Consider the following 27,725-nt stretch of genomic DNA (forward strand, 5'->3'; position numbering starts at 1 on the left):
GATGAGGAAGTCGCAATGTTGGCTGAATTCCCAGGGGGTGCTACTCCATCTGAGACAAATCAACAGCAGGAGTCTGAAGAGGAGTCAGAGGAGGATGGTGCTGGGGAGGATGAGGAGGAGCAAGAAGAGCATGCTTTAAACCTTTCTGGGATCCCTCGTGTTATCCGTGGATGGGGGGGGGGGGAGAACAAGGACGACATTATCCTGGATGATGAGCTGGAAGCAGGCCACTACACCGCTTCCAGTTTAGTGCGAATGGGTGCCTTCATACTCCAGTGTTTTAAGGGGGACCCCCCGTATAAAACGCATAAAGGCCCCAGGTACAAACACAAAATGGCAGAAATGTTACCACAATCAGAGGGCAGTCAAAATGCAGCACTTCCAGGCCTTGCTGCGGGAAATGCTGCATTCTGCTTTTCCGTGCGCTGGCAGAGGAATTTCCAGTCACAGAGAGACTGTTGCGGGTAGCAATCCCAACAGCGCCTGCAAGAAGAGGGCGGTTGGAAGATGTCTTGGTCACTTCAGATATGAGATCCTTTTTTCAGCCGAACCATCAACAGCTGTACTCCAGATCCAGCATCAGGGAACGCCTAGACTGACAGATTTCCGACTACATCGGGTTAACGGCCAATGTGGACGCCCTGAGGAGTGATGAACCCCTAGACTACTGGGTGGGCAGGCTTGACCTCTGTCCAGAGCCTGCACAATTTGCAATGGAAATGTTGGCTTGCCCCCCGTCCAGTGTCCTGTCCGAAAAGGACGTTCAGCGCAGCAATTCCTGGTCCTTGGCTTCGCTACATACAGCGGCATAAAAGTCATTTTATGTCCCTTGAATGGCAAATTTTTGGGGCCTTTCAGGGCCGACAATTATTTTTTCTGTGAATGCCTAATGTACCTCCAGCCATCAAATACTAGGTTCTTTGCTGTCAGTTAAACCCATGTGAGCTAATTTTTGCAGCCTATACTGGCCGACACTTCTGTATACTGTGTGAATGCCTAAAGTACCTTCAGCCACAGAATACTACGTACTTAGCTGTCAGGTAAACCCATGTGGGCTAATTTTTGGGGCCAATACTGGCCGACACTTCTGTATCTAGTGAATGCCTAATTTTTCAGACTGGAATTGAAAATCAATGGGTCTGTAAGGGCTCCCCCAAATTGTGGAATGGATGCGACCCATTTTACTCTTTTTTTTTTTTTTTTTTTTCTCTCTCTTTTTCTCTCTTTTTTTTTTTCTTCATGCTTGCAATGCATACCTCAGTCTTAACAGTAGAATGTAAGGTTGATGATCTCCTAAGAAAGCCAATCCTGCCATTCTGAATATAAGCACAGTGCGCAGGATGGATTTTTTTTTTTTTTTTTTGCTCTTGTGTTTAACTATTTTATGATTTGGCTTTGAAAAAAAAAAAGGAAGGAGAACTACAAATGAACAGGCTCTCTCTCTCCATGTGTGTGCATTCTGCACATTCACATAAGTGGGAACATTCTGAAATTTACCCTTAGCTGTATGGAGTGCTGTGCTACTACATTGTGAATGCTGCCCTGAAGGTTATTAATCCCTATTTAAATGTCTGCTGCTAGCCTGCTACATTGTAGTCCTGCTGAGGAAGTTGTTGACCCTTTCCATGCGATGCTAAGCCTACTGGTCTTAGCCTTAAGTGGTAGTAAACAACAAAAAATCTTCTCCCTGGAAGTTAATGGCATAATATGCTAGTATGCATTGCATATTAGAATAATAATATTATTATTTTTATTATCACTTTATTTTTGCATGGCTCTTTTGTTACATATTTGAATTGTATTCTGTGTTAATTATCTCACAGCAGAGCAGAGTCACTGCTTATAATCACCAATTAGTCGTGGTTTTAATGTTTTCCAAGCACAGTTTCAAATTTTGGATTTTTTTTTTTTTGTGTGTGTGTGTGTGTGTGTGTGTGTGTGTGCCTCTTTCCCTTGTGTTCTCCTCATGCTAAAACTGCAGTGCAGAATTTCTTCCTGTCATTAATTCATACTATAGCTAGGTATATGAGATTGTGGGAACTGCTGGCAAAGTTTGTTGACTGAGGTGCTGGGTGCTGAGTCTTCTATAATTGCGGTTGTGTTAGCCTGTTAGACCCTGACTGTTCACATGTAGCAATTTGGGATTGTGGGCAGAATATCCCTGTGATTCCACCCACCGCCACACCCAGATTCCAATCCAAATCACACGGCAATGCTGGCAAAATGCAGCACGTGTGTTTGTGTTCTATTCATTTTTAGTGACACCAAAATGTGATGTGGTTTTGCTGTGATTGTTGAGCGATTTATCACACAAGGATCCAAAACCACACCATGTTTTGGTGCCACTAAAAATTAATGGAACACAAACACAGGCTGGAAGGAGTCTTCCATTGCTGTTGTGATACTGTTGTGTTTCCCGGGTGCACCACAATCGAAGTATCTTCTCTTTTTTCTGTATGTATGGACTCTGGGATGACTGCAAAGTACCACTTCTCTTGTCCTGTATGCCTTTTTAACAAAAAATCAGTGTGTGCTTTGCTGCTTCCTTCTACAAGATGGTGCCCTTTGCATATGCCCAGTAAAGATCCCAAATTGCTACATGTGAAAAGTCAGGGCCTAACAGGCTAACACAACAGCAATCATGAAGGCCCCAGCCTCAATGTATTTTATAGGTACAAGGAAGCCCAGGTTTTTTGTTTAACCATGTCCCTTAGACCCTCCCGCTCTGTTTTACTACACCCACTTTTTTTGCTGCGGCGCGCCACACGAGCCGCAACTCACTTCCTCCCTGTCATGTTAGGTATGTTCTGTATGTATGAACAATGCACAGTGCCGCTTCTCTTGTCTGGTATGCCAGGTTAACAAAAAAGTCAGTGAGTGCTTCCTTCCACAAGATGATGCCCTTTGCACCTGCCCAGTAAGATTGGCTATTGCAGTGCACCACCTTGTGGGCTGTTTAATGGCTGAGAGCTCTGCCCACTGTGTTCTGGTGAGGGGGGGGAACACAATAGCACAGCTGTGGAGATCACTGTACTAACACAGCGAGTTTTAGTACAGTGATCTGTCAGTTTTTTTCCTTCAGCCAGTACCCAGCTTTAGACTGGACAATAGCCAACCAAACTGGTCAATGTTCATAATAACTGGAAGAAGGCAAAACTGAAATCAGGCTCCATTTTTAAGAGGATCTGAGAAAATAGAATTAAGAATCTGATTGCTTACTATGTGCAACACATTAGTCTTTTCCCTTATTTTTTTTTCCAGCTTTTTTTAATTTGGCACAATTCTGTTTTATTTAAAAATACTTTTACTTGGTACCTACTGCTGAACCCCCCCCCCACCACCACCCAGAACAAAAATGTATCTAAGGCCCTGTGTTCAAGGTCTTATGTTGGCGCAGCTATTGGAGCATCATGACATTTTTTTAGAAGAGGTGACCGCTTCCACTTTCTTTTTAAATGATCTTGTGTCCTGAGCGAATCTTACTTGGGTAGTTTTGCTCTTATTCTTTCATTTAATAAATTAAGATGCACTGGTTCTCCCATGAAGCCAGGAACTTTGATTTACAGAATCTTAGGCTCCTTTCACACGGCCGCTCCGTGTGTCCGCAAATCATCCCATCCGTTTGCGGATGATTTGCGGACATAATGTAAGTGAATGGCACTGCGGGTGTCAGCGGAATACCATCCGCTGACACCCGATTTTCCTCCTGTCAGTTCTGTTCCGTTTTTACGAATGGAACAGAACCCCATTTTTCCTTCCGTGTAAAAAAACGGAAGGGAAGGAAAATCGGATGTCAGCGGTGTCATCCGCTGACATCCGCAGTGCCATATACTTACATTATGTCCGCATATCATCCGCAAACGGATGGGATGATATGCGGGCACACGGAGCGGATGACAGAAATGTCATCCGCTCCGTGGAAAAAAAAAAAAAAAAAGTCCCGCAGCGGAGCTTTCACACGGAGCAGCCGTGTGAAAGGAGCCTTACTGAATGAGGCTAATAATGCAAATAGTTGTTTTTTTTTTGTTTTTTTTTTTTTTTTTTGGGGAAATCTTCATGTAGGCTTTATTGCTATGTTTACTTTCTAAAAATACTATTGAATACATTTATTCTGAAACTTTACTAGGCTGTGGTGTGGAGTCTGCATAATGCAGTAGAGAACTTTTTGATTAGCGGCTAGTCACATAACTTTGACATATCATGGGGTGGGCTCTGCCCCCCACCTCCTCATTTCATTCCAACCAAAACCAGTGGAGCTGTAAGCACATTGTAAACAACCTTTTGTTGTGCTTCCTTCCTTTTTTGCACACCACTACAACACCATGGGGTGAACGAATATGATGTGATGGGAAACCAGGCTTTTTGCTCCAGCCGCGCCTGGTGTGAACAAGCACTAAAGTCTAGTTTGTCAGTTTATTAATGGTTTGAAAAGATCTGCTGTTTGTTTTACATTGGAGAGCTGGCAATCTGCCAAGATCTCGTAGACCAAAGCTAATTTTTCAGTGCGTGTGATTAAAGTGTTGTGAACTTTGAAAATTAATTTATGCACAGTGCTTGTAGTTAGAGATTAAATAAAGGTTTGTTTTAACGTACTTGTTCATGGATTATTTAAAACGTGTATACTCTGGGCATAGGTTCACTTTGAGGATTATAGGCCAAATTCAAGGAGGATAATTTTGTATAAATGAAGCACACCCCCCATAAGGACTGCAGATGAACTTGGATCCCCCGCTCCTGCCAAGCCAGGCACACTGCCTTTTCACAAGCATTCTGAGTCAGAACAGTCCGTGACTGTTTGGTTTTTATTTAAACGTTCATAACTTGGATAGAGATGGGAGTTTATGGGATGCTCACTTGACTTAAGCAACTACAAGGACCTCTACCTATATACAATCTCCTTTACTTCCCTTCTGCACATTCTCTTGTTTGCTCCAGATGACTCACTCTGATCGGACAGGCTCCCAGTCAGATCAGCAATAGCCCATTACAGACAGGAACTTATAGCCCCTTTTTTGTGTAGCACAGATGTAGTGAAACAGCTTGTAACTTCTCCTCTGTGGCCATTGATCCCGTCACTACCTCTTTCAGGCACTGCCTGCCAACCCATCTGTCTGCAGCTGCTTTTTTCCACTAGCCCTCCTAGCTGACTCTCAGGAGATCTCTAGGCAAAGGTTGAAGACTTGAGTGCAATGCTGTCTTCATGTGAGACTGGCAGTCTCCCCACAGTAGACATGTGCAGTTCGTTTAATTCCGAATTGAAATTCGGACACATTTTTTTTAGTTTCATTTTTTTAGAAATGCGGATTTTTGAATTACAATAGTACCTAATTTTAAACGAAAATGGAAAAAAAAATTAGGACCAAATTTGAGACTGATTCAAATTCATTTTGAATAGTGTTCGATGGTTTTTTTTTTTTTTTCCAAAGAGAATAAAATATAAAAATATAGAATAGTTATATTCCATTCATTTGATTTCTATCTTCTGAAATATTGAATTTCAAATGGAATTAATTTGAATACATAAAATAATTAATTTGAATACATAAAAGCATAGAATAGGAAAAAAAGAATATACTATAATAAAATAGAATATAACCATTCCTCAATTCATAGAATAATAAAAAACAGACTAGAATGGAATAGAATGAATATAACCATAACCAAAATTAGAATTTTGAATAGAATAAATTCAGATTTGAATAGAAAAGACAATAGAATAGAAAGACTAATAACCATTTTTCAAGATTCAAGTAGAATCAATTCAAATTTGAATAGAAAAGAATACATTAGAATATGTAAGTGGTTATATTCTTTCTATACTATTCTTTTATTTTCTATTTTCTTCTAAGCTATTCTTTTCCATTCTATTAAAATTTAAAATTGATTCTATTTTAATTTTGGGAAATGGTTATATTCTATTCTATTGTTTTTTTAATGCCGTGTTGTTTTTTTTTTTTTACATTCTCTTCTATTCGAATTTCGAAAGATGGTTATGTTCTTTCCAATTTATTTTTTTTTTCTCTTCTTTTTCTCTTCTTCTTTTTTTTTTTTTTTATTTTTTTTTATTGTTCTGTTTTACTCTATTATATTCTACTCTATTATTTTCTGATATGTTCTTTTCTTTACTATTCTATAATACTTTTTTTTTTTCTACTCTATTCCTTTTTTATCTTCTTTTGTATTTTATTGTCTTTTTGCAATATTGGAAAACCAAAAACTTTTCAAATTTGAAAACTATTCACATAATCCGAATAAACAAAACAAATTCCGAAAATGGATTAAACAAATGTAACCAAATTTTATGCAAATATCGAAACAAATTTTTTCGTTCTGCACTTGTCTACCCCTCAGTGTTGACTCCGCACTCTGTCCTCTCTTTTGCTCCTGTGCCTCCAGGAAAGGCTTCCTCCCGTGTGTTTTAGCAGAATCCTTCTGGCACCTGAGCCCCCCCTCCCCCCCAGACTAGGATTTTTGCCTCAAGGACCACGACAGCCTCCTCAACACTCCATCTCAATCTTCCACCGACTGCCTATGCATGCTCAAGAATCACAAAAGTGTACAGGAATCGCAAAATATTCTTGGCACCTGGAGCACTGAAGTTGGGTTCACAGGATGCTGGGGATTAGGAACGCTGGAGACCCTGGAAGTGCATAAAGAGTTCAGGGATATATAAAAGTGTGAAAACAGTGTTGGAAGGCCATCAGGGGACATGGGGGGGGGGGGGGGTTAGGCAGCTAGCATCATGATGCATTGCTTGAATATTAAGCAACAGGTCTGCTAGCTCTTTACACAGTGCCTGGTTGTGGATTTGCTTCAGCACCAGTGGCATCCAGAACCCGGCTGCCACAGGCAGAGGATAAGACCCAGTTCTGGAATGGAACACTGGAGGTGAGTATGACCCTAGAGATGCAAAACTCTCCTGGCCATTTTCTATTTTCTAAAATACCAGAACCCTAATGTAATGGCTATATAACTGTTGACCCCAAACAAGGTTCTAGAGTTTGTACCATTAAGTTATGTAATCGTTTAAGTTATCGTGATAAATCCAGCTTGTTAGATTAAGTTCTTGGTTATTACTCCTATAGTGATTGCGGATTATTAGTATGCAGTTAAATGTGTATCTTGCATTTCATGTAATCCTTTTTTTTACTTTTTACAATATTAGCCAGTTGACAGTGGAGATCGGAGGCCAGCACGAAGCAATATTGGGTGCAGACACCTGCAAGTTATAGTGGGCGACCAGGCGTAATACGCATTCAAGTATGAGAGGACACTCACCATTTTGGGGGATTTGGTGTTGATGGGAAAGTCACTTCACCCTGATATGAGACTGATGGATATACAGTATCTCACAAAAGTGAGTACACCCCTCACATTTTTGTAAATATTTTATTATATTTTTTCATGTGAAAACAGTGAAGAAATGACACTTTGCTACAATGTAAAGTAGTGAGAGTAATTTCTTCAGTGTTGTCACGTGAAAAGATATAATAAAACATTTACAAAAATGTGAGGGGTGTACTCCCTTTTGTGAGATACTGTATATTTCATTGTGCACCAGTGAATGCCATTAGGGTCACTATCTGCAAAGACGTATCCTACATAGACTGCTTTGATTTTCTACATAAAGGAGGACTTGGCTAGGCCTATTCGCCGAGGAAGGTCTCCACGGTCAACCACTCCCTATATGCCTCAGCGCCCACTGGGGGGAACCTACACCTAGGTGGTTAATTTTGAGATGTATACTATTTTGGTTTCAACAAGCCCTGATGAAGCTACGTTTAGAGAAATGCATTGGCTGTTGAGGTACTATATAGAGTTAACTACAGTGTTGTTTTTTTTTTTTTTTTTTTAATAATGGTGTGATGTTGCATATAGAAGATGCACATAGACATCTGGATTTTTTTCTTTTTTTGTATGTATTCAATAAAATATATTTTATATATAGTGATTTCCTGCGTACTCCTTTCTGGCCTGTAAAGTCCAACACAATACATCATTTTTGGTTTCCATATACAACATGGATGATGGCCGAATGTTTGCCTCATATTTTCTTCTCTTAGCCAGTCTGTGTGGTTTTATTGGAATGCTGCTAAGTACCAGACTATTCAATTTGAAGTAATATTATGTGTATTTGCTTTCACACAATGCAAAAATGGCAAACTAAAAGTATATTGAATAAAATAAATATAGAACCTGAGAGGCAGGTCTAAACTGAATAACCCATAGTGCGTCAGACAAAATGTTATGAAGATGGTAGCAAGAAAAAAATGTGGCAGTGTACTTTTAAAAAGGGCTGTTAATGGGCTCCTTATCTATGTGCTTTACATATATTGTACATTAACATCAGCCCTTCTGCTCAAGACGTTTACAATCTAAGGTCACTACCTTACATGCATACATACAGATACTGGGGCCAATTTGGACAAGAGCCAGTTAATCTACCAGCGTGTCTTTTGGAGTGTGGGAAGAAATCGGAGTACCCAGAGAAATCCCACACAAGTACAGGAAGAACTTGAAAACTTAATATCATGGTTGGGATTCAATTCTTATGTAACATGGATGCAAAAGCTGTACAAAAATGTGAGGAAGAAAGTCTAAGCTCCCCTTTTACCATAAATAAAAATTTGGTCTTGAGGGTAGAACTTCATTTTTGTGGGAGAATTTTTGCTGTCCGTTGTGTTTTGGACCCCTAACTGACATTTTTGACACTTTTGGGGAGACCAGTGACATTACAGTAATCGGTGCTAAAAATATGCACGGTTACTGTAATGACGACACTGGCAGGGTTAACACTGTGGGTGATCAAGGGGTTAAATGTGTGCCTAGGGGAGTGATTCTAACTGTGGGGGGATGTGGCCTGTGAAATGATCATAGAGACCTGTGTTCCTATATAGAAGGATCACAGGAGCTCTGTGATCATTCCAGGGAGAAGAACGGTCAGCTGTGTCAGGAGGCAATCGGAGCCTGATAGGGTGTTATTTATATTTTTATATATATATATATATATATATATATATATATATATATATATATATATATATATATATATATATATATATACACACTGTGTGTGTGTATGTATGTATGTATGTATGTATGTATGTATGTGTATATATATATATATATATATGTATATATATATATATATATATATATATATATATATATATATATATATATATGTGTGTATATGTGTGTGTGTGTATATACAGGGAGTGCAGAATTATTAGGCAAATGAGTATTTTTGAGGATTAATTTTATTATTGAACAACCATGTTCTCAATGAACCCAAAAAACTCATTAATATCAAAGCTGACTATTTTTGGAAGTAGTTTTTAGTTTGTTTTTAGTTTTAGCTATTTTAGGGGGATATCTGTGTGTGCAGGTGACTATTACTGTGCATAATTAGGCAACTTAACAAAAATCAAAGATACAGTATACCCATTTCAATTATTTATTTTTACCAGTGAAACCAATATAACATCTCAACATTCACAAATATACATTTCTGACATTCAAAAACAAAACAAAAACAAATCAGTGACCAATATAGCCACCTTTCTTTGCAAGGACACTCAAAAGCCTGCCATCCATGGATTCTGTCAGTGTTTTGATCTGTTCACCATCAACATTGCATGCAGCAGCAACCACAGCCTCCCAGACACTGTTCAGAGAGGTGTACTGTTTTCCCTCCTTGTAAATCTCACATTTGATAATGGACCACAGGTTCTCAATGGGGTTCAGATCAGGTGAACAAGGAGGCCATGTCATTAGCTTTTCTTCTTTTATACCCTTTCTTGCCAGTCACGCTGTGGAGTACTTGGACCCGTGTGATGGAGCATTGTCCTGCATGAAAATCCTATTTTTCTTGAAGGATGCAGACTTCTTCCTGTACCACTGCTTGGAGAAGGTGTCTTCCAGAAACTGGCAGTAGGACTGGGAGTTGAGCTTGACTCCATGCTCAACCCGAAAAGGCCCCACAAGCTCATCTTTGATGATACCAGCCCAAACCAGTACTCCACCTCCACCTTGCTGGCGTCTGAGTCGGACTGGAGCTCTCTGCCCTTTACCAATCCAGCCACGGGCCCATCCATCTGGCCCATCAAGACTCACTCTCATTTCATCAGTCCATAAAACCTTTGAAAAATCAGTCTTGAGATATTTCTTGGCCCAGTCTTGACGTTTCAGCTTGTGTGTCTTGTTCAGTGGTGGTCGTCTTTCAGCCTTTCTTACCTTGGCCATGTCTCGGAGTATTGCACACCTTGTGCTTTTGGGCACTCCAGTGATGTTGCAGCTCTGAAATATGGCCAAGCTGGTGGCAAGTGGCATCTTGGCAGCTGCACGCTTGGCTTTTCTCAGTTCATGGGCTGTTATTTTGCGCCTTGGTTTTTCCACACGCTTCTTGCGACCCTGTTGACTATTTTGAATGAAATGCTTGATTGTTCGATGATCACGCTTCAGAAGCTTTGCAATTGTAAGAGTGCTGCATCCCTCTGCAAGATATCTCACTATTTTTGACTTTTCTGAGCCTGTCAAGTCCATCTTTTGACCCATTTTGCCCAAGGAAAGGAAGTTGCCTAATAATTATGCACACCTGATATAGGGTGTTGATGTCATTAGACCACACCCCTTCTCATTACAGAGATGCACATCACCTAATATGCTTAATTGGTAGTAGGCTTTCGAGCCTATACAGCTTGGAGTAAGACAACATGCATAAAGAGGATGATGTGGTCAAAATACTCATTTGCCTAATAATTCTGCACTCCCTGTGTGTGTGTGTGTGTGTGTGTGTATATGTATGTATGTGTGTGTGTATATATATATATATATATATATATATATATATATATATATATATATATATATATATATATATATATATATATATATTATACACTTTTTTTTTTTAATTGGTTGTGTTTTATTAACAAAGTAAAACACTTTTTTTTGTTATAGCGCAAAAAATAATGCAGAGGTGAACAGATACCACCAAAAGAAATTGGGGGTGGGGTGGGGGACCTACGTTTTATTAGGGTATAGTGTCTTTGCGTGATTGTCAGTTAAAGTAACACAGTGCTGTATCGCAAAAAATGACCTGTACTGCACTCTGCCCCCCCTCACACCTGTATGCACTCTGCCCCCCCCCCATACACTCACATCTGTATGCCCTCTGCCTCCCCCCCCCCCCCTCCATACACTCACACCTGTACGCACTTTTTTTTTCTCATTCAATAACTCTATAGACCTCGTCTTATTAGATCACCCTTTTTCCTTTTTATAGACCTCGGAGTATGCAAATCCATGCATGCATGTATGTGTATGTGTGTGTGTGTGTGTGTGTATATATATATATATATATATATATAGCTGCAATTAACCAAAGAAATGCCATTCCCGTATCTGCATCCATTACTAAATTAGACAGCAAAAATATGTAAAAATCACACTGTAGGAATGATGTAGGACCAGAAAAATACAGTGGATTAAGTACCAAAGGACTTTAATGGATAAGGTATGGCAATTAGGAAGCACACATGAATGTAAAACATTCAAAAAAACTTTATTTAGATAAATAAAAACATGAAAGTGCATAAGTACATTGCATTACATCTGGAGCAATAGATCAGAGATAGTAACAGGGATACAGTAATGAAAATTCATAAGGTTCGACGCGTTTCGCCAGTTAGGTGAAAGATGGCTTCCTCAGGAACCATTATGGTTGATTGATGTCCCTAGTAAGAAAAGGTCAACTTTGACATCCCTGATATCAAGCCGGCCATATCATCTAAGGCAGATAACTCTCCAAGATTTAACCCTGTGAGGGGTCAAAAATGCCAGAGCGGCATTGTGGATCGGACCAAGCCCATATGTTACCCTGAGACTAGGGTTAAAATAGCCAACAGAGAGGGTATATCCAATGGGGTAAAACGTCCCGTACAGTATAAGATGGTAAATATCAGTACTCGTAATCTCTGTATAATGTGGGGAGTTAGCATGGGCTCGGATGCGAACTATCGCTGCAAAAGTAGCAATATACTTATGCACTTTCATGTTTTTATTTATCTAAATAACATTTTTTGAATGTTTTACATTCATGTGTGCTTCCTAATTGCCATACCTTATCCATTAAAGTCCTTTGGTACTTAATTCACTGTATTTTTCTGGTCCTACATCCATCATTCCTACAGTGTGATTTTTACATATTTTTGCTGATATATATATATATATATATATATATATAATTATTTTCTTTGGGTAGGTTTAGACATTGACCAACTTTAATCTGTTGAAACCTTTATGGGACATGGTCAAGTTGGCTATTGGCATGGGTAATGTCAGTTAAACAGGCTCTCAGCCACACACTGTACCCCATACACTCCCAACCAGATAACCTACTTCAGTGGGAGAAGGGACGGAAGTCAGTCTGAGGAGACCTTGTCCCCTAATGCCTCCCTGGGATTCTAGCAATGCCACGGAGTAATCTTCTGTATACTTTTTATGGTTATGTGGACCTATTTTAAAAAACCTACAAATTTTCAAATGATTGACTTTGAGCCCCATTTATTGTGGCACAGACATTTCTATCTATGCATCTATAATTAAAAAGTTAGATAATGAATTATGAAAAACATAATCTCCTAGTGACTCATCATGTTATGCCAGCTGTTGTCCAACTGTACTAGTTAGCCCTACAGATGGATGTGGGATTTGAGAATAAAAATCTAAAACGCAAATGAAAATATTGCTCAGTAACCAAACAAATATACGGGAGCCATATACATTGATTTTAGGCAAATGTTTTAAAAACTCATACCCTGTTCACACTATCTACCTGTTTTATTTAACTTTAAAGTGTAACTAAACACAAAACTTTCTGGTTTTTGTGTGTGTGTGTGTGTGTGTTAGCCTCGGTAGGTTTTACCCCCTTACGACCAGGCCTTTTTTTTTTAAATATTGCACTGCATTACTTTAACTGGCAATTGAGCAGTTGCGCAACGCTGTACCCAAATAAAATGTATATCCTTTTATTCCACAAATGGAGCTTTCTTTTGGTGGTTTTTGATTACATCTGCGGTTTTGATTTTTTGTGCTATAAACAACATTTTTTGGGGGAAAAAAATGTTTTTTACTTGGTTATAAAACTCCTCAAAAGAAAAAAAAAATGTAAAAAATCTAATGTCCTCATCAATTTAGGCCAAAATGTATTCTGCTGCATATTTTTGGTTAAAATCCCAATAAGCCTTTATTGACTGGTTTGCGCAAAAGTTATCAGATCTACAAGCTATGAGATATTTTTATGAATTATTTAGGGTGTTTTTTTTTTTTTTTGCGGGACTGCGACCTTGCAAATTGAACACCTAGCTGCTCCATCTTGGATCATTATCTATTTATGAAACCGAGCTGATCAGGGGAGAACATCCTCTCCGCACACGAAGAATCTGTCATTGGCTGACACAGAAACGTCCAGTTTATGAAGCTGCGATCTCCGCACATCCCTGGCAATCTGTGTCAGAATTCACACTCTCAGATTCACCAGCTCAGAGGTGGAGAATCGGGCTCCCGCCCCGCTTGTTTCCTGGGGAGCCAGCGCATGTGACCAGCGGCTCCGATGGCCGCCGGCCCCTCGCGATTTCCCGCAGCAGAGGGAAAAAGACAGGCGGCTGATGTAAACACAGCCGTCTGTCAATCTCCCTGAAGTAAGCACAGAGGCTATGCGATCCTGCTATATAGGATCGCGTGTCTCTGTGATTACTTCACAAGCCACGCCCCCTGACAGTTAGAATTACGCCCCTAGGGACACACTTGACCCCTTGATCACCAGTAAAGTTAACCCCTCCCCTGCCAGTGTCATTTATACAGTAATAGTGCAAATTTATAGCACTGATTACTGTAGTAATGTCACTGGTACCCCCAAAAGTGTCAATGTCAGTCAGAGGTCCGATCTGTCCGCTGCAATGTTGCAGTCCAGCAAAAAAACTAGCAGATTGCCGTCATTACTCGTAAAAAAAAAAAAAATTAACAATAAAAATGACAAATCTTTCCCGTAGTTAGTAAATGCAATAACTTTTGGGCAAACCAATAAAAATACGCTTATTGCGATTTTTGTTAAATTTATTTATTTTATTTTTTTTTCTAAAAATATTGTTATTTTTTTTAAATTGTCGTTTTTTTTTTTTTTTTTTTTTTGTTTATAGCGCAAAAAATAAAAATCGCACAGGTGATCAAATACCACCAAAAGAAAGCTCCTGTTTGTGGGGAGAAAAAAGGATGTAAATTTCATTTGGGTACAGCGTCGCACGACCACGCAATTGTCCATTAAAATAACGCAGTGCCAAATCGTAAAATAGGGCCTGGTCATTGGAGCAGCCAAATCCTCCGGGGGTAAAGTGGTTAATAAACGGGCACCAGTGATTTTCTTGTTCTATAATCTCGCTTTGTCTCACAAGATTACAGGCGGCCCATTCACTTGTACACAGATCTCGGCCATTCTCAGAGGAAACACTTCTCCTCTGATCTCCCTGTGAAAAGTGAAGTTCTCCGCTTCATAAACGGGGTGCCAGAGGAGATCATTTTACTCGGAGAACTGCCGAGAAGTGAACTGAGAAAAAAAATTCAGTTTCATAAAGGTACACCTAAATTAATGATCAGGTAGCAGCAGGGATCAGGTACAGACAGCCTATTAGTTCACACCATAGAAAGGCAGTCCAGATGCATTCCAGATCCTTTTCTGCATGCATGTTTTTGATGCAGTCAATTGCATTTTTTTTCCCCCTCCTTTTTCTTAATCGTAAATAAGGACATGTGTGTTCCAGTGCGTTTGGGTCCCTTTCCTGTGCATTTTTGATGTGTTTTACAGCGTTCCAGGGCAGGAAAAATTCAGCATGTTCTAGTTTTCTTAAATTGGAATGCACTGGAACTGGAAGCACTGGTGAGAACTATGCAATTTAAACCTACTTTCCATGCGTTTTTGATTCCGAAAAAAACACACTGGATTGCATGTGGCGTGAACTGGCCCTAAATAAGGACATGTGTGTTCCAGTGCATTTTTGGTGCGTTTAGGGGCATTCCAATGCATTTTTGATGGGTTTTAAAGCGTTTTAGCACAGTCCAGTGCAGGAAAAATGCAGCATGTTCTACTTTTTTTTACTGGAACACACTGGAACTAGGGTTGCCACCTCATACCTTTAAACCAGGACTCAAATTAATTACACAGGTTCTGTGGCTGATTAAGATTGTAATTAAACTCACTTAGGGCCTAAGGTCTCTTTAACACGGGCAGTGCGCCCGACGGAGTCCATTTTGCTCAGTGGGGGATCGATCCGCCAATCCCTGGGCAGGCGGATGGCAGCTCTGTCTCGGCTCTGTGTGCAGAGACGGAGCTCTCAGATCCCCGCTGTCCTCTATGGGGGAATCGGATGAGAACAGACCGCCTGTCCGTTCTGATCATGGCGATACCTCATGTGTGATTTGAACACAGTTTGCACTTGCGGGCACGACTTACGTGGTGCGCGAGCTCACAGGGAATGGCTGTTAGAGTGAGAGCGACAATTCTAGAAATATAAAATTCGTTGTTCATTCTAAACGGATGTCCTGTACAGGTTTTGTTTTTTTTTTTTTATGTAATCTTTATTTTCAATACAAGAAAATATAATAGCCAGACAGGCAGGGAAGAAATCACAAAGAACAGGGATGCCGGGTAACATTCTCAGAAGAAAGCAGGTAGGGGGGAGAACCACAAGAAAAAGAAAAAAACGTGGGGGCATCATCAGGGGTTACATGAGGGTGAAAGTAGGTATCAAGCCTTATGCAACAACATGTGGTCAGGTGGTAGCAAAATTAAAATCAAACAGCATGTGAGGTGGTTTACGATCGAGTGGCTCTCAAATACTGCGTGGAAAAAAAATATTGCAATGACCGCCATTTTATTCTCCAGAGTCTGTGCTAAAAAAATATATATGTTTGAGGGTTCTAAGTAATTTTCTAGCAAAAAATCAGTGATTTCAACTTGTAAACATGTGTCAGAAATCAGCTTGGTCCTTAAGTGGTTAATAATGGGTAACTATAGTGTTGTTAATTAAGGCATAGAATTGGGTAAAAACATTAAACTTTGTTTTCAAGCATTTCTAAAAGTTTGTGCTTTTTAGTGACTTTTCAGCAATCCTGTAGAATTTTTATAAAGGATTAGCAAGTCTGAACAGCTTACTTACTGTATGGGGAAATAGTCAGAGAATTTAGTTTTTATTAGATTAAAACCATATTTTTCTACCAGATTGTTTTCACCTACCCTTTTTAAACACATTTGTGTACACTGGCTTGCTCAGCTGTGGCTATTTAATACAAGTAGATCAGGAACTTGACTCTGTATGTTTTTCATTCCAGTTTGTGGCATTTCTCAATTTGAGAAAATAACTTTTTAATTACTTTTAACAAGGACCAAATGGGTAATCTGTAATCAGACACAGCTGAGATTATTTTCTCCTTTTTTTTTTTTTTCTTTTTAACCAGAAAAAGAATGTTTTATCTGTCGTGAAGCAGAGAAGAAAGGCCAAGAGGAATTGCACAACTACTGTGATTGCAGAGATTTAGTAGGACATCACCAGTGTTTGCTGACATGGATACAGAAAGTAAGGAATCTCCAATACGTTGTATCTAAACACAAAAATACAAATGTAATAAAATGCAGTTTCAGTCCTTAGAGATGTGCTGGTTTGTATTGGTGGCTGCATTGGTGGTTGTGTGTGGGTATCGGTGTGTTTTTTTTTTTTTTTTTTTTTTTTGTTTTTTTTCCCAGGATATTTTACAGTTTCACTAGAACAGTTTTTTTTCTCAGTTGTGGCATCCTTTTAAAGGTATGCCAAATCTCAAGGCATCCCAGTCTAAAACGTAAAGGTTTATCAATTGGAAACCTGAGCCTGGGACAATGCACACAATTGCCTTGAAGAATCGTAGTCCACACATCATGTCTCCATTTCAAGTCCCCACCCCATCATGTTAGTCTCCTCCTCTTATTTGAGACCTCACTTTAGTGGAGAGCCATCCCAATGATAAAGTTGCCCCATCCTGGAGTCCTTTCACCACATTAATTCCTGCCCCCCCTTATCACAACAGAGTGGCAGAGGATGGGAGGTGGAGCAGGTCTGCAGGAAGTTGACTTCCGTCCTCTCCTAAAGGCCTGCATACCACCTGCCTTGGACCAGTGCCGTGCAATGCCATAGTGCGGCTGGCCGCCAACACAATAGAAATGTATGTTGCCTGGCAATATGGCCCTAGAACATTAATGGCTGTTAGGTGCTGGAGGCCAAGCTACCTGTACCATGACAACTCCTAACAGCAAACTGTGCCCCGCCCCCCCCCCCCCCCTGGTCATGGCACCCTTATTGAGAAACACTGCTTTAGAACATAGTTACATAGTTTGTGGGGTTGAAAAAAGACATCAGCCCATCCAGTTCAACCTATGATGAATACCCCTGTGTATGTTGTGGTCTTTAAGGTGCCCATCTAATAGTTTTTAAAAATATCGATGCTCCCTGCTGATACGACTGCTTGTGGAAGCGAATTTCACATCCTTACTGCTCTGACAGTGAAGAACCCCTTACGTATTTTAAGGTTAAACCGTTTTTCCTTATGTTTGTTCCTTATGCTAGGGTTGCCAGTACAGTATTTGTACATTGATATCATATCCCCCCTCAAGCATCTCTTCTCCAGAGAGAATAGGTTCAGTGCTTGTAGTCTTTCCTCATTGCCCTCCATTCCCCTAATTATTTTTGTTGCCCTTCTCTGGACTCTCTCCAGTTCCAGCACATCCTTCCTGAGGACTGGTGCCCAGAACTGGACAGCATACTCCAGATGTGGCTGGACCAGAGTCTTGTAGAGTGGGAGAATAATCTCTTTTATTTCTGGAGTGAATCCCCTTTTTTATACATGCCAGTATTCTGCTGGCTTTGCTTGCAGCGTCTTGGCATTGCATGCCATTGCCAAGCCTGTTGTCCACTAGTACTCCAAGGTCCTTTTCCATCTTAGATTTACCCAGAGGTTTCCCCCCTAGTGAGTAGCTTGCTTTCGTGTTTCTGATGCCCAAGTGCATTACTTTACATTTTTCAACATTAAACCTCATCTGCCATGTAGTTGCCCACCTTATTATTTTGTTCAGGTCCGCTTGTAAGGTTTCCACATTCTGCATGGAAGATATTGGCATGCTTAGTTTAGTATCGTCTGCAAATACTGAGATTGTACTAGATATCCCCACCTCTAGATCATTTATGAATAAATTAAACTGGATTGGTCCCAGGACAGAACCTTGGGGGACCCCACTTTCCACATCCGCCCAATCCGAGTACTCCCCATTAATCACAACCCTCTGGACTCTCCCCTGGAGCCAGTTCTCTATCCAGGTACTCACCCTATGGTCCATACCTACATTCCTTAGTTTGTACAGTAAGCGTTTGTGGGGAACGGTGTCAAAGGCTTTTGCAAAGTCCAGATACACCACATCCACAGGCCTTCCTTTATCTAGGTGGTAGCTCACTTCATCATCATAGAAGGTTAATAGTTTGGTTTGGCAAGAACGATTTTTCATGCTGATTACTACTAATGCTGTTTTCATTACTAAAGTCTTGTATGTGGTCCCTTAACATCCACTCCAAAATCTTGCAGACTACTGATGTTGGGCTGACCGGCCTATAGTTACCCTGGGATATAGCTCGTCCCCTTTTTAAATATTGGTACCACGTTGGCTTTTTTCCAATCAGCTGGCACCATACCCGTCTGTAGACTATCCTTAAAGATCAAGAATAATGGTCTAGCAATCACCTGGCTGAGCTCTTTAAGAACCCTCGGGTGCAAGCCATCCGGTCCTGGTGATTTATTTGTTAAGTTTCTCTAGTTTAGTTCTAAGTCTAGCTTATGTTAGCCATGGCGTTACTTCCTGAGGTATATTATTTAGTTTAGCATTACAAGCTGGGTTAGTGTAGCCCCCTGATTCTTTTGTGAAGACTGAAAAGAAGAAATTATTTAACACTTTCGTCTTCTCTCTGTCCTCTGTGGCCAGATTTCCTTTGTCGTCTTTTGTGGGGCCAATGTGTTCTGGCCTCACTTTCTTACTGTTTATATACTTAAATAATTTCTTGGGGTTCTTTTTACTCTCTTCGGCTATGTCTCTCGTGTTCTATTTCAGCTGCCTTGATTTCGCCTTTACATTTCTTATTACACTCTTTGTAATGCTTGAATGCTGCCAATGACCCCTCGGCCTTGTATTTTTTGAAGGCCTTTTATTTAGTATTAATATGCATTTTTATGTTGGGAGTTTAGCCACCCAGGGTTTAATTTTGCTCTTTTAAATGTATTTCCCTTTGGAATGCACTGGCCAATCCCTTTGTTTAGTATGCTCTTGAAGCACTCCCATTTTTCCTCCATGTTCTTTGTTCCCAGAGTTCTATCCCATTTCAGAAATTGGCTCTTTTGAAATTCAGTGTCCTTTTTTATTACACTTGTGTTTCCTATTACTATAATTTAATACTGAAACTAATTGACCTATGGTCACTGTTTCCTAAGTTGCCCCGTATTTCTATATCCGTGAGCAGGTCTGTATTGTTGGTAATCAGTAGGTCAAGTACCGCATTGTTTCTTGTCGGTGTGTTCACCATCTGAGCCATAAAATTGTCCTGCAAAACATTTAGGAACTGCCGAGCCTTGGCTGAATGCGTGGTTCCTTCTGCCCAGTCTATATCTGGATAATTAAAGTCCCCCATTATAATGACATTTCCCATCCTTGCTGACAATCCTATCTGTAAAAGGAGGTCTGCCTCCCCCTCCTCCCTGTGGTTGGGGAGCCTATTGCATACGCCCAGTATTACCTTCCCTATAGTGCCTTCCCTTTTTAGTTCTACCCATAGGGATTCTGCCTCGTCCATAGCTCCATTATTAATATATCATATCATATTATAACATGAAGTGCTAAGTCTGCAAATCCTCTCTCCTCTTGGGGGGTAGGTTCTGTAATTCAGATTTGAACAGACCAGGGTAATATCTTTTGAGATGTTACTCCTGCGTAAAAAGGATGGCACTGAGTTTCTGGCAGTATAGATACTATATTTTTTTGTTGTGTGTGGGGTTTTTCTTTTTTTTTTTTTTTTTTTTTCATTCGTTGAACAAATCTAACAAAAAATGCTTTTCAATTGTGTATTTACCCGAACAAACGGGACCACTTAGGATAGCCAGCATTGGCGCTTACAAGACTTTAAAGAAACCATTCATTCTTTTCAAAAATCTTCCCATAAAATGCATTAACATCTTTTTTGCAGACCTACCTGTAAAAGCTTCTCTTCAGTAGATATCCAAAAACCCTAAGGCCCCTTTCACACAGGCGGACCATTCAGATCCGCCTGTTCGTTTGTTTTTTTTGGCAGATCTGAACGGTCCCCCCCATGCATTCCTATGGGGCAACGGATGGCAGCGGAGACATGTCCGCTGACATCCGACTCGATCCAATCCGTCAAATCTGGATGGATGGAAACCCTATTTTCCATCCGTCCAGCGGATCGGATAGGAACGACGGTCCGTTCCCATCCGATTTCCCCCATAGAGATCCACAGCACGGAAACACAGCTGTCATCCTCCTGCTCAGCGGGGGATCGGCGGCTCGATACCCCGCTGAGAAAAACGTCATCCGTCCGAAGGACGGATAGTGTGAAAGGAGCCTTAGACTGCTGCTAGGCAACATCATCTTGAACTCAATAGTATTCGCCTGCATTCCTCCCCCAGCAGATACAATAAAAGGTTGTGGTGAAGGGAGGAGCTGCTAGCACAGACCGCGAATAGACACTCCATGAAGAGGAGAATATAATAATGTGCAGGGAGGGAGGAGGCTGTGCTGTATAATTGACTTCAGGAAAAAAAACTAATTTGTTAGCAACTTTAAAGGCACATTGCAAGTGAATAAAAAAAGTTTCTGTGCTTTTAACTGAAATTCTTTAAGTGATGACAGGGTGTTTGTGTCAGGACTTGAAAAGTCTCACCCAGAACGAAGAGGTGGCACCATGCAGTCTACCTGAGAAGACCCCTCCTGTTTCTACCCCCTTATTGGCAGCACTGGTCTGCACTACATACATGAGGCTAGTTTAGATGTTAAATAGCAGGTGGACGGTGTAAGGTTTTAGGATATTTTACAATTTTTAGGACCCCTTTCGGGGTACTCTGGTGAAATATAAGGGGTCCAAATAGATCCCGATGTCTTGCTTTTGAGACAAAGGGAATGAGGATGTAGATTCCCCCTGTCTTTCTCTGCAGCCTCAAATGCACTGGACAGGGAATGAATGAATGAGAAGTGCTCTGTACTGTTCAGCTTACTGTTCATTCACAAAATGAAGCATCGTAAACCATTTACTATGCTTCAGTTATGAATGAACACAGTGAGTTGTACTGATCACTCAATGTGTTTATTCAGAAAATAAAGGGGCCAGTAAATGACAAATTTACCAGCCCCTTCTCAGCCAAGAGTGCCCTGGGGGGAGAAGAGGGACACATGGAGCACATGGGAAGCCCAGCAGACGAAAGAAAATGGGGACAGGAGGGGCGGCAATTACTGGTACAGACCCCCCTTTCATCCTGCAGCTGATGAATGCCAGTGGGAGGGAGAAGCAGCAGTAGAGGATCTGGTACCATAAGTCATTATTCATTACTACTCCTAGGGACTGAGGGAATGCCACCCATGCTGCACCTCCTCCTTTGCAAGTTCTGGGGTTGGCAAGGAAGGATTGCGGTCTACCCGTCGCCTACCTGCAATTGATGGGTAGAACATGATCTACGGTTCAGAGTTTAGTTCTGCTTTAATTTCTTTCCAGATCGACACTGAGCCCTTTTCTTTAATTTAACAGACTAATGCCAGAATCCCAGTCGACAGTATAGGCCCTGACATTGGAATTTTAAATGGCACTGGGAGAGGGCACTTCCTGGTGCCAATTTGGACACAAGGCCCCTGGTACAGGCTTTAGGCTATGTAGGTATGCTTTAATTTGAAAATAATGCAATTTTTTGGTGTTTACACATTTTGTAGTACCTGACAAGGTTCAATGTAAATCGATGTCCCCAATGAATTATATCCTTTACCTTTATCCCCAAAGAATGCCTCCCTGAATTGAACTGTGCCCTATGTTGTTTTTTTTTTTTTTTTTTTTATATTTGCTGTGTAACCTTTCCTTAAGGTTACACCTCCCCTTGAAATTTTACCTATGCATTTACTAATAGACATGGGTCAAACACCTCCCTGTTTGGTTTGCAGCAAAACTCCTAAACAGGAAAATTGTTCTAACCCGAACGGCGTACCCCATTGAAGTCTACAGGAGCCAAACAGGAAAAAAAATGCCCATTTTGAAGGCTTATATGCAAGTAATTGGCTATAAAAGGGGTATGGGGGGGGGGGTCCAGGTTCTGCCCTGGGGGTCATGTATTAATGCAAACCTTTTTTTATTTTTTTAAAAAACAATTTGTTTTTTCAGGAGCAGTGATTTTAATTATGCCTAACCACTTACCGCAAACTAACTTATCTGTACGTCGGCTTGAAGAAGTGGTTGTACCGGGGTGATGCCTGCAGCTAGAGGCATCATCCCAGTACGTTTTTTAGAGCCCGCGGTCGGCTTTCTAGTGATAACTGATGTGGCTCAGCAGCCGCTCGGCTGTTTATCACAGGGAGCGGGAGGGGAGGTCCCTCCCCCTTCCGCCGCTCTGCCTAGGTCTCACGTCCCACCCGAAGACCCAAGCAACCAGCCACATGTTAGCTGGGTGGTCAGAGTCCCAAACAAAGATGGATTAGGCTTCGATCGGGTCTCCGATGAAGTAACCCAGAAGCAACGTCACTTCTGGTTTACTCGGCTGCCAAGGCACAGATTTAAAAAAAAAATAAAAAAACTCCTTGTGACAGCATAAAAAGTGATCAGAGCAACAATTCTAGCAAGAGACCTCCTCCTGTAACTCTAAACTGGTTACCGTTAACATTTTTTAAAGTGTCGCCTATGGAGATCTTTAGGTACCATAGTTTGTTGCCATTTCAGGAGTGTGTGCAATTTTAAACCGTAACATGTTGGGTATCTACTTACTCAGCATGACATCTTTATTATGCAAAAAAATTCAGTGTATTTTTTCCCCAAAAATTGTGTTTTGAAAATTGCTGTACAAATATCGTGTGACAAAAAAATGGCAACGCCTGCCATTTTGTTCTCCAGAGTCTCTGCTAAAAAAAAAATAAGTGTGTGTGTGTGTGTGTGTATATGCATGTGTGTTTGGGGGTTTCTAGCTTTTAAACAACCTGTGTCAGAAATTGGCTTGGTCCTTAAGTGGTTAAACACTTCAATACAGGGCACCTTCAAACTCTCAAACAAAACTGCAAAGTTGTAAAACTTTGCAAAAAAGTAATTTTGTTCAAAATTGTGGGCCAACATTTATATTGCTACATATCTTTGGTAAAAATAACCCAAATTAGAGGATACTACTTAGTCTGTGGGAAAGTAAGGGTCCTTTCACACGGGCTTTCCGCCAGGCGGGGATTGATCCGCTGAGCAGGCGGATGACAGCTCTGTCTCCGCTTACTTTGCAGAGAAAGACCTGTCAGATCCCCGCTCTCCTCTATGGGAGATTGGATGAAAACAGACCGCCTGTCTGTTTTCATTCGATCCGATCCTCCAGACGGATGGAAAATAGGGTTTTCATCCATCTGGATTTTACAGACCGGATCGGATAGCAGCGGGTGTTAGCAGACATGTCACTGCTGACATCCACTGCGCTATAGAGGTGCATGGAGCATCCGATCAGGTCCGCCTGAAAAAACTAACAAGCGGACCTGATCGGAAAGCCCTTGTGAAAGGGGCCTTAGAGTCTACAAGCTATAGTGCCAACCATTGAATATTGATCACACCTGATGTACTGACGGCCTATTTAATTTTTTGAGGCCTGGAAATGTCAGGACAGTACAAATACCCCCAAATGACCCTTTTTTGGAATGCAGACAGTCCAAGGTACTTGGTCAGAGGAATGGTGAGTTTTTTTGAAGTTGTAATTTTTTTTCCCCACAATTCTTGGGAAAATGAAGAAATGATGAGGTGGTGTGTGTTTTTTTTTTTTGTTTTTTTTTTTTTTTTTTTATAATACATTTTACTCCTGAGGTACTCCTCCTCCTGAGTATGGTGATACCACATGTGTGAGACTTTTACACAGCCTGGCCACATACAGAGATCCAATATGCAGGGAGCACTGTCAGGCGTTCTAGGAGCATAAATTGCACATATAATTTCCTGACGGCCTATCACATTTTTGAAGGCCCTGGAGTACCAGGACAATGGGATTGCACACAAAATGACCCCATTTTGGAATGAAAACACCCCAACGTATATTCTGTGAGGCATTATGAGTCTTTTGAACATGTCATTTTTTTTTCCACATGTTTGAGGAAAATGTTGTTGAAAGAAAATGAAAATGTATTTTTTTTTTTTTTTTTTTTTTTTTTATACAAAGTTGTCAATTTATAAGATTTTTCTAACCTATAGCATGGACATGGCAAAAATGACGCTCCTGGAGCACCAGGACAGAAATGCCCACAAAATTACCTCATTTTGGAAAGCAAACACCCCAATATCCTATGAGGCATGGGCTGCAGATAGGTACTCAGGTACTCTGATGGCCTGCAGATAGGTACTTGGGTACTCTGATTGGCTGGAGACAAGTATTCGGGTACTCGGATGGGCTGGAGACAGGTACTCGGGTTTTCTGGGCTGGAGACAGGTACTCGGGTATTCTGGGCTGGAGACAGGTGCTCAGGTACTCTGATGGGCTGCAGACAGGTACTCGGGTACTCTGATGGGCTGCAGGCAGGTACTCTGGTACTCTGATGGGCTGCAGGCAGGTACTCGGGTGCTCTGATGGGCTGCAGGCAGGTACTCGGGTGCTTTGATGGGCTGCATGCAGGTACTCGGGTACTCTGATGGGCTGTAGATAGGTACTCTGATGGGCTGGAGACCAGTAGTCTTTTTTTTACTGGGGGCAATCTGTGTATTTTTTATTGTGCACTGTAATCGGTAGCTGCCTGTTACTGCAATCCCCTCCTCATACAGGATCAGTGTGTGTGAGGAGGAGAATCCGATAATGGGCAGTTACTGGGGTTGTTGAACACAGCCGGTCACGTGGTAAAGAGACCTTTTTATTGGCTCTTTACCCTGATTTGGGATGGGCTGTGTCCCGAGGGACACGCCTCATCCTCGATCGCCGTGCTTACATCCACCCAGAGGGAGGGAATGTTCCTGCCGGTGTCATTTTACAATGCGCTGGTAGGGAAGGGGTTAAAGTGCAACAATAAAAATGAAAAATTCCTTTAAATATGCCTGGGGGGTCCCCTTAGTCTGCATACATACGTACACACTAGAGATGGGCCAAACACCCCCCTATTCAGTTCGCACCAGAACATCTCGAACAAGGAAAGTTCTAGCGAACCCTTTTAAAGTCTACTGACTTGGTACTGACCTGGGGGGACATGTATCAGTGCAAAAACTATTTTTTAAAATGATCGCTTTTAAAGGAGAAATGATTTTAAGGATGCTTACAGATCAACAATAAAAATAAAATTCCTTTCAATATCATGCCTGGGGGGTCCCCTTAATTTGCCTGTAAAGTGGCGCATCTGTACGATGTATGGAGCCTGCTGCAGCAATACTGACATTTCTGAAGGAAAAAATGTCCTTTTAAACTTGCTCGTGGATGTAATGTATTTCCGGCCCTGGTATGGATTTTAAGGGGAACCCCATGCCAAAATTTAAGCCCCCCCTAAAATCCTATCTGAGCATGCAGCTGGGAAGGTCAGGAAAGGGGGGGGGGCGAGCGACCTCTTGGACCCTACCAGGCCACATGACTTCAACATGGGGGCGGTGCAGAGCCCCCCCCCCCCCCCACAGCACCTTGTCCCCATGTTGAGACTGGAGTGCAGAGACGGGGGTGTGTAACTCAGTGTAGGGGCAAGGAAAGGGCAAAATTCCTCCCACATACAAGAGATGGTCAGAGACTACAGACATGATAAAGGAGATGGTCAGAGACTGTGGAAATACAGGAGATGGTGAGAGACTGCAGACATGATACAAGAGATGGTCAGAGACTGCGGACATGGTGCAAGAGACTGCGGACATGGTGCAAGAGACTGCGGACATGGTGCAAGAGACTGCGGACAGGATACAAGAGATGGTTAGAGGCTGCGGACATGATGCAAGAGACTTTCAGAAACTGCAGACATGATGCAGGGGGTGTTGGAGACTGGGAGCATGCTTCTGTAGTAAACAAAAGACTGTGAGAGACTGGAGACATAGTACATGGCATATTACAGCAGCACTCTCCTAAAACGTAAAATGCTGTTCAATGTTTTTGAAGTTAAAAAGAACATGAAAGATCCCTTCCAGTGATAATGTGACAGCAGGGGAAGGGTTATTAGCCTGCATCTCCTATACTAAACTCAATGGACTTCCACTCTTATCCTACCAGTTGTATTGTAGAGATAATATATTAGTAATCTGTAGAAGTTTCCACCCCCATATACGGACTGTATAGGGATACGCTACCTCATGACTGCATTCGCCAAGTCTCAGCAGCGTCTGTCAGTGTCTCTGCCTCAAACCAAAGCACCGTTCCTCCACTGTTGCACTGTTCCTCCGTCCCTCCCTCCTTCCTCCTCCCTCCATACATTAAAGCAGAAGAGCAGTATTCCTGGGCGTGGCCATAGCGGCACGGTTCAGACAGAGCTTGCCTGGAAGGAGCGCTTTGATTGGCTCAGCAGCTGTGGTGTCACCCCTCTGGCGGGTGTTACCCGGTGTGAACCGCACCCACTGCACCCCCATAGTGACGCCACTGCCTGGGTCCCCTCTCAGTGCTCCCCAAGTTTGGTGTCCCTGTCACTAATGGTTTGGGAGCAGTGCAATGTCAAGCTGACCAAGATTTCCCACAGACGCAAACTTCTCGCTGAGCGCCCCATTTTCAGGGAACACACAAACAACTGATGTTCCAGTCGAACTTGCATTCAACTCGAACACCCAGCCCATACCTACAGTATATATAACATGCTGCAGCAAAAATGACATTTCCAAAGAAAAAGAGTCCAATCACATTTAAATGACTCATGGTTACAATTGCCGGCACCCAGCTATTTGAAAAAATAAAGGAAAAAACGGTGTGTGGTTACAGGTCTGGTATGGATTTTAAGGGGAACACCACACTAAAATTAAAAATGCATGCACCACCCCCCTCCTGAACCATACCAGGCCACATGTCCTCAACATGGGAGGGGTGGGTGCTTTGGGGTTCTGCCCCCCCCCACCCCAAAGCACTTTGTCCCCATGTTGATGGGGACAAGGGCCTCATCCCCCACAACCATGGCTGGTTGTTGTGGGGGTCTGCGGGCAGGGGGCTTTTCAGAATCTTGAAGCCCCCTTTAACAAAGGGACCCCCCAGATTCCGGCCCCCCTATGTGAATGGGTATGAGGTACATAGCACCCAACCCATTCACCAAAAAGTGTAAAAAAAAAAAAAAAAAAAAAGGGGCAAGTTTTTACAAATACTTTTATTAAATTAGTGTCCCTCAATGTAAATCCATCGCCAATCAAACTGCCCACCAGTATATTAAAAAAGAATAGCGCGCAAATGCAAAAGAAATTACTACCAAATCTGAAGAGAGTCCATAAATAAAAATGGGGGTTTGG

At 41.6% G+C, this 27,725-nt stretch overlaps 1 protein-coding gene across 2 annotated transcripts in view; it reads left to right on the plus strand.

The window, feature by feature from the left end:
* Nucleotides 1–27,725, plus strand: part of LOC309562281 (uncharacterized protein) — a 634,986-nt gene that overhangs the window by 22,525 nt on the left and 584,736 nt on the right. For both annotated transcript variants that reach the window (XM_082266404.1, XM_082266405.1), the window contains exon 2: nucleotides 16,513–16,631. In XM_082266404.1, the coding sequence (XP_082122530.1) occupies nucleotides 16,513–16,631 (119 nt within the window). The remainder of the gene's footprint in view (nucleotides 1–16,512; nucleotides 16,632–27,725) is intronic.

Source organism: Pelophylax lessonae, assembly GCF_965119305.1.
Source record: "Pelophylax lessonae genome assembly, chromosome: 8".
NCBI lineage: Eukaryota > Metazoa > Chordata > Amphibia > Anura > Ranidae > Pelophylax > Pelophylax lessonae.